Source organism: Acanthaster planci, linkage group LG10, assembly GCF_054643075.1.
Source record: "Acanthaster planci isolate LZ-2023a linkage group LG10, COTS_SCS, whole genome shotgun sequence".
Taxonomy (NCBI): Eukaryota; Metazoa; Echinodermata; class Asteroidea; order Valvatida; family Acanthasteridae; genus Acanthaster; species Acanthaster planci.
In genome coordinates, this window is record NC_141786.1 from 4,973,339 (window position 1) to 4,985,784 (window position 12,446).

The 12,446-nt window shown below is 44.3% G+C and overlaps 1 protein-coding gene across 6 annotated transcripts in view; it reads left to right on the top strand.

The window, feature by feature from the left end:
• The window catches only part of LOC110982707 (uncharacterized), a 65,760-nt gene that overhangs the window by 41,920 nt on the left and 11,394 nt on the right, over positions 1 to 12,446 (top strand). For all 6 annotated transcript variants that reach the window (XR_015427024.1, XR_015427023.1, XM_087142904.1 and 3 more), the window contains exons 23-33: positions 980 to 1,150; positions 1,777 to 3,931; positions 4,321 to 4,428; positions 4,645 to 4,784; positions 5,281 to 5,349; positions 5,896 to 5,992; positions 6,331 to 6,434; positions 7,152 to 7,242; positions 9,136 to 9,234; positions 9,635 to 10,223; positions 10,989 to 11,172. Coding sequence is in view for 4 of the 6 variants with exons in the window: in XM_087142904.1 (XP_086999030.1) it covers positions 980 to 1,150; positions 1,777 to 3,931; positions 4,321 to 4,428; positions 4,645 to 4,784; positions 5,281 to 5,349; positions 5,896 to 5,992; positions 6,331 to 6,434; positions 7,152 to 7,242; positions 9,136 to 9,234; positions 9,635 to 10,223; positions 10,989 to 11,172 (3,807 nt within the window). In the remaining 2 variants the exon portion in view is untranslated. The remainder of the gene's footprint in view (positions 1 to 979; positions 1,151 to 1,776; positions 3,932 to 4,320; positions 4,429 to 4,644; positions 4,785 to 5,280; positions 5,350 to 5,895; positions 5,993 to 6,330; positions 6,435 to 7,151; positions 7,243 to 9,135; positions 9,235 to 9,634; positions 10,224 to 10,988; positions 11,173 to 12,446) is intronic.

Genomic DNA, 12,446 nt, shown 5'->3' on the forward strand with positions numbered 1-12,446 from the left:
CTGCAGCTCCAAATCAGTCATTTAACAATGTTGATTTAGACTTACTCGTCGAGGCTTTCTGCTGAAATACCCAACAATGAGAAAACAAAATGTCGAACATGACGAATCCCAGGAGTTGTGGTTAAAGCCGCATGTCTAAACCCACACACGTATACATTATACATGTACAGACTGCATGATGCACTCACTGTGACCTAGATGAGTATACACTTTGGACCCACAATCCGAGAACTGGTGCCTCGGTAGGCAACGCCTACGGACTAATGAATAAATCATGCACCCAAGGTCAAAGCTGAACCTAATACGGTTTGACAGTGTGTATCTGCATTACAACGTGCTCATTCCAAAGTGCTGAACGTAGACAGCTCGAAACATGCTCTTGCAACTGCTGTTAAGCATAAGAATCTAATGGCTACGGCTATGATTAGGCTACCTGTCTATGGGCAGTAGCCACAGCCACAAGCCAGTGAGCTCTTTTTGAGCTTTTGCTACTGTACATCCAGCTATCGGACATTTGTTCAAGTGCCCTGCTGAATAGACTTTATTCACAGGGCCTGCCATATTGAATTTGAAAGCGAGGTTAACTCTTCATTTTTGAATGTTGAGAGTACAAATGAAGCAATAAAATGAAATTTCACGACCAATGTCCACCTGTCTACTCCGATGAATAATTTTAAATTCATGACTGAACACATAGAATTGTACCTTGCCAGATTCCAAAAAATATTGAAAGGGAGGCTTGGAACGCACGGAAGTATATAACAGTCTGGTGCCATCCTAATCGACAGTTTGCAATATATACAACAGATTTTGGGGATAAGATCAAAAATGGCCTCCACGTGAATAGTGTCTATTGACTGATACGAGCAGTAAGACCAACAGATCTTTCTACACACTCAGGCCAACGGAGTCGGATCTAAGCTACTAGTTTTACACCAGTTTTCTGATAAATTAATTTGATTTCCCTTTGATTTCCTAGTACCCGATCTTTTCCCGCCCTGGATCCAGACAACCCATTTGCTACTCCTCCAAATCTCAGAGAAGCAGCCATTGATTTTGAGCGCATCTTCCAACCGGCAAAATCGTCGGGTTTCGCCGTAGGCACTGACAAATCGGAAGATGAGAAAAGCCAGATTGCAGCCTTACACCTGTGAGTTCTTGCATGCATTCTATTCTGCAAGCTTCGGGAAACCCGCTGGAGAGCCTTTGTTTGTGTCAAGATTTTTGTTTCTCTTTTCGCCTGCTTCTTTTTCTTATTTTTCTCCTCCCAATTCCCGTAGACTTGGCACATACTTTTTCCAGGTGGTACTTTGGCCAGTTTTTAAATGTTCAGTCTTTAATCAAACCTAAATCAAGTGGAGACCCGAATCTGAAAATGTGCACTGAACATTGATATCACAATGATGTCTTCAGAAGTCATGTGACAAGCCTTTAAAAGTCAATTTTCGAAGGCCAGTAACTCTGATAGTGCAAAGTCCATTTAAGAAATTACTTCGAACGTCCTGTGCAGTTACCCCCAACAAAGTTTTGAAGAAAATTTGGTCATTACTATAACAAGCTACTGAACACAATAAACATATAAAAAGTGGAACGTACTCCAAGAAAAGTAGAGAAGTGGACAAATGGTTGGAGTTGCTGTGTGTTAAACTTTGTGCATTTGCAAGTTGAAATCTTGCCTGGGTGTTGCATTTATTAAACTCGTGTTTCCTTCCAAGTATGAGCCAGCTCGTTACCCTCACAGGTTGATATGAATGCTAAATGTTCTCCATTTCTCAGGCATTTTGAGGAAGTTCTGCAACGTCTGGGCCCCATGCCCATCACGGACACGAGGCTCGGGGACGAACTCCAACAAATGCCGGCCGAACTGCAAGCTGTGGTGCTTTGCTTTGGCGGCCTGGACAGATTCCTCCTGGATTCCCCAACATTCAGGATGATCGAGGATCACGTCTGCCTCCGGAGGGACATCGCCAGATGCCGGGAGGTGGTGGAGGAGAACAAAGCCCTGAGAGCTGGAAATCTTCCGTCCTCGCTGACTACCTCCTCAAAGAAGCCTCACAATGCTAAGGGAAACCACGCGCTGTACTGGAACAGCTCAGGTGCCAATTTGACTCCGGAGGACTTCCCCTCCATCGGAGAGGTGGTGGTAGATGCTGCGACTCGGCCATATGGCGAGAAGAAGCCACACATAGAAACAGCAGGAGCAACACCTGCTCCGGAAAATAGTATAAATCAATTGGACACATTTGACGACATTGCAGATCAGGAGCAACTCGGTGAGGAGCAACAACTCAAAGTGGAGGATCATGTCGCAGAAGAGCAACATCCCAAGGAGGAACAGCGACTCAAAGAAGAACAAGTCAGAGAGGAGGAGCGACCCATACAGCTGAAAAGTGAGCAAGCCATCTTAGAGTTCCATAGACTCACTCAGGAGCGGAAACGACAAGAGGAGCAGAGACTGAAAGACGAGCAGCGACTGAAAGACGAGCAGCGACTGAAAGACGAGCAGCGACTGAAAGACGAGCAGCGACTCAAAGACGAGCAGCGACTCAAAGAGGAGCGCCGCAAAGAGGAGGAGCGGCTCAAGGAAGTGGAGAGATGGGACCGCATACGGCGGCTCACAAATGAGCAAACTGTCTTGGAGATCCAAAGACGCACTGAAGAACAAAAACGAGAGGAGCAAAGAATTGAAGAGGAGCGGCGGTGCAAGCACGAACAAACACTGGTGGAGCTCCAAAAAAATCTCCCGGAAGAGGATTACCAGAAGCAGAAACACAAATTAGAAGAGGCCTTTAAAGCAGAGACGAGGAATCGAACTGAGGCTAAGTCTCCAACAAAGCAGAAAGGCATCAAGACTCTGATTTTCACCAAGGGTGGCATCCTGAATACGTTTCTGCAAACGGGCAAATCTCTCAAAGAGAATCTGGAACAAGATAAGAATGTAGCCCATTTGGCCAAGAATTTTCCGCAAGGGAAATCCAGTTCCAAGACTAAGGTCAATTCTAATAAAAGAACTAGTGATAAGGATACTGCTAAGACTCCTGCTAGTGCCGCCAAAAGCACCCAGGAACCAAAATCATCTTTGTCAGTTAATGCTAAACCCTTTATACCAGCTTCGTTTGCTAATAATGTAGTAGAAATAAATTCCACAGTCACTAACAAGGAAAAAGACATTGCACCAGTTGTTTCTAGTGTTAAATCAGAGTTACAAATAGGGGATATTGAGGCACCGTCAGAATTACAGTTACCCGTTTCTCAACCTGGGAATTTCAATTACATAGAGAGTGGATTTTCTTCATCCAGCACAAGTGAGGAATCCAGTGAGAGCTCGCTCAAAAGTGAGCAATCCATGGAGCACTGCGACTCGCAGAATCTCTCCGGGGGCTCTCTCAAAGCGAAGGAAGATGACTCTTTGACTGCATTTTCTCAACAAAATAGCACCGAAACTAAAGAGGGCTGTAATGAAGGTTTAGATGAGCAAAGCGAATTGGAATCATTACTGCATTCAAACCCTGTACCAGATGACGGCACTTGCGTGGACACAGTGTGTGTCATGGCAAGTAATTCCACACCTGCTGAATCCCCTCGTAATTCAGTCGATGAGAATAAATCAGCCGACATGACAAACCCCGCTCCAGATCCCACCGCTGACACCTTTACTGCTGCCGCTGCCGCCAGTAGCACAAATGATGAATCCCAGGCAACTCAGCTGAGCAATCCGGAGTACCCGCTTACGGTCACCGCCGAAAAGTACCACAACCTGTGGAAGAAATATAAAATGCTGCACGACGCTTTAAGAACTTTCACTGAACGGAAGAAGGCCATGAAAAGTTCCTGGACCCAGTGCCCCAAAGTGACTGTCAAAGCCCGCGGCATCATGACCGGACCCGATAAGATTTTAGAAGAGTCCAGAAATAATGAATTCCGCTTGCAGGTATGTTTATTTTTAAATTGGCACATTATATTCACTGTAAACATACATGTAAATCCACTCTCTTTTTCTGTGTTTTAACTACATGTAGAGGGTGGCGGATGTGTCACACCTTAAATTGAACCATTTTGCCATTGTTAATCCAATTAAAGTCCTAATTTTTTCCCAAAGTATGAAAACCCTTCAAATATTTTACACAGATCAGTTCTAAAAATCTTGACACCAAAATACTTCCAATATTTCAACATTTTCACCAAACAATTGCAAGAATTCCTTGCAACCCCTTTTTCTTACAGTTTAGGAGGAACACACAGACCCTTGAATGTCACCATGATAGCTGGAAGCGTGCTGATAGTCACTGCATTTATCATTTCCTGTCTCTCCATCCCCAGATGAATCTGAAAGATGTCACTGACAAGCATTCACGCCTGAAAGACCGATATGATACTGACCTGTCTCGGCTGCGAGACGAGGTCAAGAGGCTTATGCAGACAAATACAGTAAGTCAAGAAATTGTAATCCCCCCAAATCATTTGAGATCAAGCATGTCCAGACAGATGGTGAGCTCTCTCATCCAAATCTTGATGGCGAGGTTGCCATCATCTCCCTACATTCATAGCAATCCAATGCCGTTCAGTAAAATCCCACGGGTCATTCCTTGTGCGGCCACCAAATTTGGACCTTGCGACTTTTTGTCCCAAATCTCTATCCTGCAGAAATACGAGGCAGAGCAATCCCGAATGGGGCGACAGCTCCTGGAGACCAGGAAGACCCTGGAGGCAGAGCAGAAACGCTACCAGGAGGAGTTGCAAGAGAGGGATTCACAGATCCACAGTCTGAACAGCAAGATGAAGAGGTGAGCTGCGGATGTCTCAGGACCAGAGTTACATGTATATGTAGTAGAGAGAGTAGCACCAACTTCAGAATTTGGAACCAAAATGGCTGTTCAATATGAGCGTAGTACAGCTTAGAGGTATTTGTGTGTTCATTGTCCATGTGCACTGACGCATAATCCACCATTTTGGTTCCAACAATTGAGACGCTCATGTCGCAACTCTCTCTATAAACAGCCCTGGTCAGGACCATCCCACCCGAGCTGTTACAAATTGTTGATCTTTTTTACATAATTTAATGGCAAAACATGCATGAGCAAGAGAGTGCCAATCGGCCCATCAATATTTGTTGGTACACATTTTCCATGAATGAGCTGATTTCCTCATTTTGTGTCTTCAATGCATGTCCTTACAAATTGAAAAAAAGCAGAAACTGTAAATCTCCAGCAACTTGGAATGCCCTCATGCTCGTCTAATTTATTTGGCCGAATCAAAATGTTGATTTGTTCTCTTCAACAGTCTAACCACCCAGATGACCTCTAAAGACGAACTTTTTGAGAGTACGCTTAAAACCATTAATACTGAGAGGTATGTTGCTGTTATTGCAAGATCGTATACTTCAAACAAGAATCTGGAATACTGACTAGGTGCTTGATCAGTATCAGTTATTATGAAGACAAAGACATTTACCTGAGTGATCTTCAGACTAATCTACCAGTGCTCTCTCAACTGGGTTCATAAGGGCTGTGTTGGTAGGTTTTTTTGTTTTGTCAAATTTTTTTTTTGGGGGGGGGAGTGTTGCTATTCATGAGCCATGAAGCCTGTACAGGGTTAACAGCCATCATGGAAATCAAGGAAAGCTTGTAGTATTAAGCGTCCTTTTTCCAGTTAGGAAATTTGCCGGAAATGCCTCAAATCAAGAAAAAATCAGGGAGTTTTGTTTTCATGAAATGCTTGAAACCTTACCATAACACCATAATTATAGTCAACTGGTGTCCTATGAAAGTTGTTGTTAAAAACCTGACGTTCTTTTTTTCTTGATCAAGAACAGTCTTGTTTGCTGATGCTTAATAAACGAAGTAGTATTTCGTCAACGTGATGGACGGTTACGTCTTGCCTTGCGTTTCATTTCAGGGACTTGTGGACTGCAGAGAAGTTGAAATTGGAGGAGGCAGCAGCCAACCTGGAGAAGAGTCAGCAGTCAATACTGAGAAGATGCCAAGATGCAGAGGTAAGCGCTACGTCCTTGGAGCAAGATAGTTTGGAGAGAAAATGGCCCTGTGGCATTGACAATTGGCCTACAGCTGCACAGACTGTGGCATGCTTCGTTGGATATGGAAGCCAGTTTATGTCCAGTTTCTCAGGGCACACTGTTATTACCATTGCCGATCCTGGCAGTTTGGTTTTGAGAGTACGCTTATCAGATGGAAATGTGGAGCGGTCTGGGGTACAGGAACACCTTACAGAGGTCTGTCTGAGAACGTCAATTTCATCCAAGGACAACAGCCTTATGTCATATTTCTAATTCTGATTACATGTGACGGATTTTGTCATTTCCTGCATTTACAGATGAGCGTGCTCAACATGCGATGCGCCAAGGACATCGCCCCACTAGAAGCTGCCATCCGGGAATGCGAGTTCCATATCAATAGTTGCCAGAACACGCTACGGAAGTGAGTCACCCCATGAGTCTGACCTGGAACAATTTAAAAGGGCTTCTGTTTCAGTTGCAAATACTGGTCTGCCTGCAAGGCATTGTGGGAAAAACCTAGCATCCATTTTCGTAGCCATCCTGGGGTCTATTGTTTGCAAGTACTGGTACATGTAATCTATCCCAGAAGGAACCTGCTTGTGGTTTTTAATCCTTCAGCTCTATACAACGTTTACACTAATCCGCTTAGACCCCTTTTTATCTGTGGAAGCATGGTGGGGGAAGCCTTTCATCAGGGACTTTGAAATGCCAATGTGCAGACAGGCCTGATACCGGCCTGGAGTAGCCTGAATACCGGGCAGGCATTATACAGGGTGGGCTACCGTGGGGCCCTTTTCAAACCCGGTCTAAATGGTCGCCGGCCCTAACATTTCTGCAAGGAAGGCCTCTTGACATGTTGACCAAACTGCTGTGGTCCTGTTCAGGAAGACTGAGCAGATGACTCCTTGTTGAGATGATTCCAGCAACCATAAACAAGATTACATTTCTCTGTTGGTATTGCGATAGTCTGCATAACCCATTGGATGTTAAATTTGAGGCAGATGCGTTCCTGGGATCATGGTTCAAAGAGCATCGAGTGTAAGCATTCCATATCTGTGAGGGTGTGGTTCTAAAAATATGCAGAGAAAGAATGTCACTTTGAATGATTTCATTGACTGATTATTTTTTGTTCTTTCAGGAATCCTAATGTTGGCGACAATTTCAGAGAATTTGGCGCAGCCTGGGAGAAATGCCTCAAGGAGAACCAGAGTCTGTTAGCATCACTCAAGGTCTGTACTAAGAGCACTAAATGCTGGAATATTAAATTTCCACCTGCACTCTTCCTAAGGGTGTACTTTACATACCAAGCCTGGAGTTATCCATGCTGTTCCAGATTTTGTGTAAAAATGGCCTTGTGTGTGACTAGAATTCGTGCCCACGTCTTCACTAGCACAGACCATCTGGCCACTTGACTGCCAAGGTTTGCAAGACGAGCCAGCCTTGTTGAGTTCAGTTTTCCATAGTGAAAAGGATATCGGATTTTTGTCACCCAAGACTCGGTAAGCTTGTCAATCCAAAATAGAATGTTATGACCAGTGAGTTTGGGCACTCTTTGGATAAAAGCCTATACACACAAATACCAGATCTGGGAAGAGCAGGTTATTCATTAGTGTGTGGTGTCTGTTCCCCGTAGGCCTAGGAGCCAACTTCCTTGGCTTTACCAGGCCTGAATTCTCATCTCCCTGATCCCCCCCCTCCAGAGCTTGGCTGGGAAAGTCAGATTTCTTGGAAGCTTTGCACGCATGCAAAGACATATGCACCCAGTATGAGTAGATTAGAGAAGTTTCCATCCAATCACAGCAAAGGTTTTGTTAAGTAAGATTTGAAGCTTTGCAAAAAAATTCTCTTTTGGGAAGAGGTTCTTCTCAGAACCACACCTCTTCCCAAAAGAGAATTTTACATGGTGTACCCGCAAACCTACATCCTAAAGGTTTTGTTGTTACAGCATCTACAGTTCCCCATTCATTTCTCTCCTTGCTCAACCTGTTCCATTTTTGACATTGGTGTAAACTTTTTCTGCCTTCCTTGTTGAAACCTTGGAGGAAGGACACAGGAGTTACGACTCTGGCACATCAAATTGCTCGATGATCATCGCTGCCCGGTCAGACAAACTATAGTAAACAATCCAAAAACGCCTGATTACTGCCTGCAGCTTAGCTAGATACGTGGGGCCAGTAATATCGTAGGAATATTCGTGGAGTTGTCTTCGCAATTAACTGCAACTTGTCGCAGTGACCAGGAAATAGAAAGAAAAAAATCTAGCATTAGATTTACTTTTACCATCATGAATATGTTTCTTAAGATTTTGATGCCTTTTCCATTATCCTTGCAATGTTTGTAATTTTATTTTGTCACTCCAAAACACCAGTTTTCAAAGTCTTTCTACAAATTTGGCTAAGACTGACCAACAACGTGTTGACCACCACAGGACAGTTAAGTTCAAAAAAAGCAAAATGCACTGTTTCATCACAAGGAGTGATCATGACATCTCATGAAATACCTTTCTTTGTGTAAATTCAGTAAAAAAACAATTCAAATAAAACACAATATCTCATAAACAATTTGGTTATTTATTCCCAAAACAACTCTAGAAGAAAGCATTCAATTAGGGCAATAACTGCACATGAACACTTGGCACACAGCCTAATACCAGCAACTGTGCAAGCATTAAATTTGATGATGTGTTCAGATCATTCCAAGTACCAACGATGGCATGAATATTCAACTTCCTATACTGTTGTACACAATGTTTTAGGAGGCAGATTACCAGCGAAAAATTGTGGCGACGATCATGGGGTACAAAGGGGGCATATTGAAACAGGTGGCGCGTAGCAAGCGTTTGCTGCGCTCTGGCTATGGACATACCGGGCATGCCAGAAAGCGGTAATTGAACAGATGTCGTAGCCGGGGCAGTTCAAACTCCTTCTGTGTCCTTCCTCCATGTTTGAACAAACTTCATGTTTCATGAGAATACATGTAGTCTGATTGTACTATTAATTTTCAGTTGATGGAAAAAATGTCAGCAGATGAAAACTAAAAGTACATGTATATGTAATGATAGAGGTTTGTGATTGGGTAGCTAAATTGTAATTTTTCTTTGCGTGGATTTCTCCCCAATCTAGGCCAAGTATGATGACTTCATGGAGCAGGTCAAAGCCGGTGTTGCCCTCACTCAGTTGACGCCTCCAAAACCGGTGAAACCTTCCAAGGTTGCCGGAAAGGTGAGCAGTTTTTCATGTCATCCCTTCAGTGTCTGGTATTTTCTAGTAGAGAAATGGGCAAGTCCCAGCTTGATCTTGATATTTGGCAGGTGCATGTTCTTGCTGAGAAAACATTTTTGATCGGGAATATCTGTTCTGGCTCAATTTTTAAGTAAGCATTAAACTTCATGTTCTTAGAGAATCATTCACTTTCACGTGAAACATTGTGTTGAATAGTCTACTTTCATGTAGTAAGGGAGGAACGCAACATTAAACAAAGGTTAACCAAGGTTTTTTTACTTCGAGATACTGCAAAACACCCTGTTAAACTCCACAAAACCTCAAGTTAATTGAGTAGTTTTGCATTTGTCTGTTACCATTGTACCTTTGGCAGCAGTTTAAACTTCTTATTGTCTTTCAGGCACCTCCTAAAATTCCATCTGCTGTGCCACCCAGGGGACCCCCAGGGGTAGGTGTACCCTTTGGCCCCCGCATGGGTGCACCTGTGGCTCCCCCGAGCGCTCCCAGCCAGCCCAACCTCCTGCCAAACCACATGCCACTGAAAACGGGTGCAGAAGCGGGATTTGCAAACAACCAGCAGCACCAGCCGCCGCCAGAGCCCACCCACTCCGGGATCAACGCATTGGAGGAGATCCGGGTCAAGATACCCGAACAAGACCCCTCTCCCCCTATGGTTCCGGTGTCCATGGCTGCCTTCAGCCAGGCACGCGGGGGTCAACCTCAGTCCCAGCCCCAGCCCAAAGGCCCCCTGCCAACCAACGGTGGAGCCCAGAACCAGGCCTGGCCTCAGTCCAATGTGGCCAAGCCACCTGTGTCACTTGCGACCTTGCAGGCTACCCAGCAGCCCTTCGTCACAACTGGTGCCCGAATGCCTGGACCCGGCCTGCCTGCAGTGGGTCACGTTCAGTTGTCCCAGGGGGCGATGCAACCTCAGATGCAGCCCATAAGACATCGCTCATCAGTAACAATGACTTCAAACTCTTTAAATGGTAAGCTCTGAAGATCAGTTTCAAGCAGTCAGTGAAACTGTGTAGCATCAGATTCAAAAATCCTTCAGCCGTCAAGTTGATACAAATTCAATGTCTGGAAATTGAAATCTACTTTTATCGTAAAGACTGATGTTGTGTTGGAAACCCTAATGCTCTTTAATAGTCTTGGCTCTTCTAGTCTAGCAATGTACATGTATGAACCCCCAAGGGGCTATTGCTATTAGCATGCAAAACCTACTCACCACAGTATGCTCACACACCAAAAACCATCAAAATTTTCCACCTGGAGCATGCTTTGCTTTTGAAAACCATTCATAATCTTTCATGAAGGGTACTTGAGATATGTACGTGTACTTGGACCCTGTGCTCTGCTGTACAAATTCCGCTAGCACTTGTACACACATAAACCCTTCGTGCTTGCAATAGTCCACTTGTACAAGAGACTGCATGTGTTTTGAACTGAATGTGCACAAAAGTGCAGTAAATGTAGGTGCTTAGCAGAAATGAGTCAGGGACCAGTCATAAGAAATGTGCAGTGCATGACTGGTTGGTGAGTGGCTTAAACCTGCCGCGGTATTGTCCTTAAATGTGCGTCAGTACTACAGAAATAGCCCACACTTCTAGCCTGGAAGGGTTTATTTCAGCTCTGAATTCATTGCGCAGTATCGCAGGTCTCATTAAACTCTTTGTTAACATCTTATTTGAAGTATTTTGGTTCTGAAGGATTATGTCACATCCTTTTTGTTTGGCTTCTCATTGCAACAGGGCCACAGCTGATGTCTTCCGTGGTTTCTCAGAACGTACCCGTGTCTCATTCACCTTCTCCGCCGCTGACCCAGATGGTGGGCTCCGGCCCCGTGGGACTCGTCAAACCCCCAGGACCCCAACCCAAGTCCAACTTTGATAAGATCATTTTCCCCCTGCAGAACATGTTTCCGGAGTACAACAAGTGAGTAGAGTCCTGATCTCAGGTGTGGCCCTCTAAACATTTCTTCCACTTGATGTGCCACAGTGCGCAGACACACAGGGGTCATCTCACCAATTTTGACAGACAGCACAAGTTTGTTGAGAATGCATTTTTGCATGGGAGGTTTCATAGATAGGTTCTGGAGGCAGACAGTTATGTGTGTGTGTACAGTTTGCTGTCCTTAACTTAATTGCTCATTCCATTTAGCAATTCAACATGGCAGGCTCAGGTACGCGGCTGATCATGCCTCCAAATACACACCAAATGGCGAATACATGTTAAAGAGATCTCTCCTGTTTCAAGGGGATTAGTGGTACTTTACTAGTCTTTGACTACCTTGACTGGGGCTTTATTACTGGGTGTCCATATGTGGATTGGGTTTCCAGTCTCTACTTGACTCTTTAGCCTTGGCCTCAAAAAGTCCGAGAACTGTAACTACTTTTCACTCTCTCCCTTCTACTGAGTGTAATTTTCAGGCCAATGAGCGAACAGTATCTAGGGCTCTTTTGACGAATGCTTGGTTTTATTTTACCACTTCGTGCCAGGCCCATATATCCATGTCAATTCTGCTGGGCTGGGTGACTTTTAAAATGTTTTTTCTGTTTTCAAAATTCTTTAAAAATTCTTAACTTCATCTACTGGACGTTTACACTCACACGAATGACTCTCTGGTGGCTACTGTAGTCTTGACAGACAACATTCATTGACGCCTGAGTTTTTCACCCAGGCCTGCCACCTTGTATAGCCCAGATTGTGCAGTGTTATGTAATTTTCCTGAAACTGGCACAGTACGCTGCTGACGTCTTTTCTATAGGGGCCTGATTAGCCGGCAGCGGTATTGTATTGCTCACCACTGGAGCAGTTTTGTCCCCAGTGGTAATCCGTTCACGCTGAATGCCACAAACAGTGGTATAATCTTTCAAAACAAATGACAGATTTCCTCTGCTATTTACTACTGAAAAAATGCTGGCAATACCCAGCAGCTTAGTCTTTTGTTCCGAGTCTTTTGTTACAAGGCCCAGCTCTTTTGTCCGGCTTTGGGCTTTGTATATAAAGCCTATGTCCCGGAAACCGGGCATCTTGGCACAAAGTGGTTAACTGGTTGTGGTTAAATGCTCAGTGATAATTATTTTAATAACTCATGCGTACACGATGGAACAAATTTTAACGGAGAAAGGTAGGTTATAAAGGACAAATAGATTACATGCTTTACAAAGATGTAGGGGATGTGAGCTGTGTGAAGGATGCCGTGATGC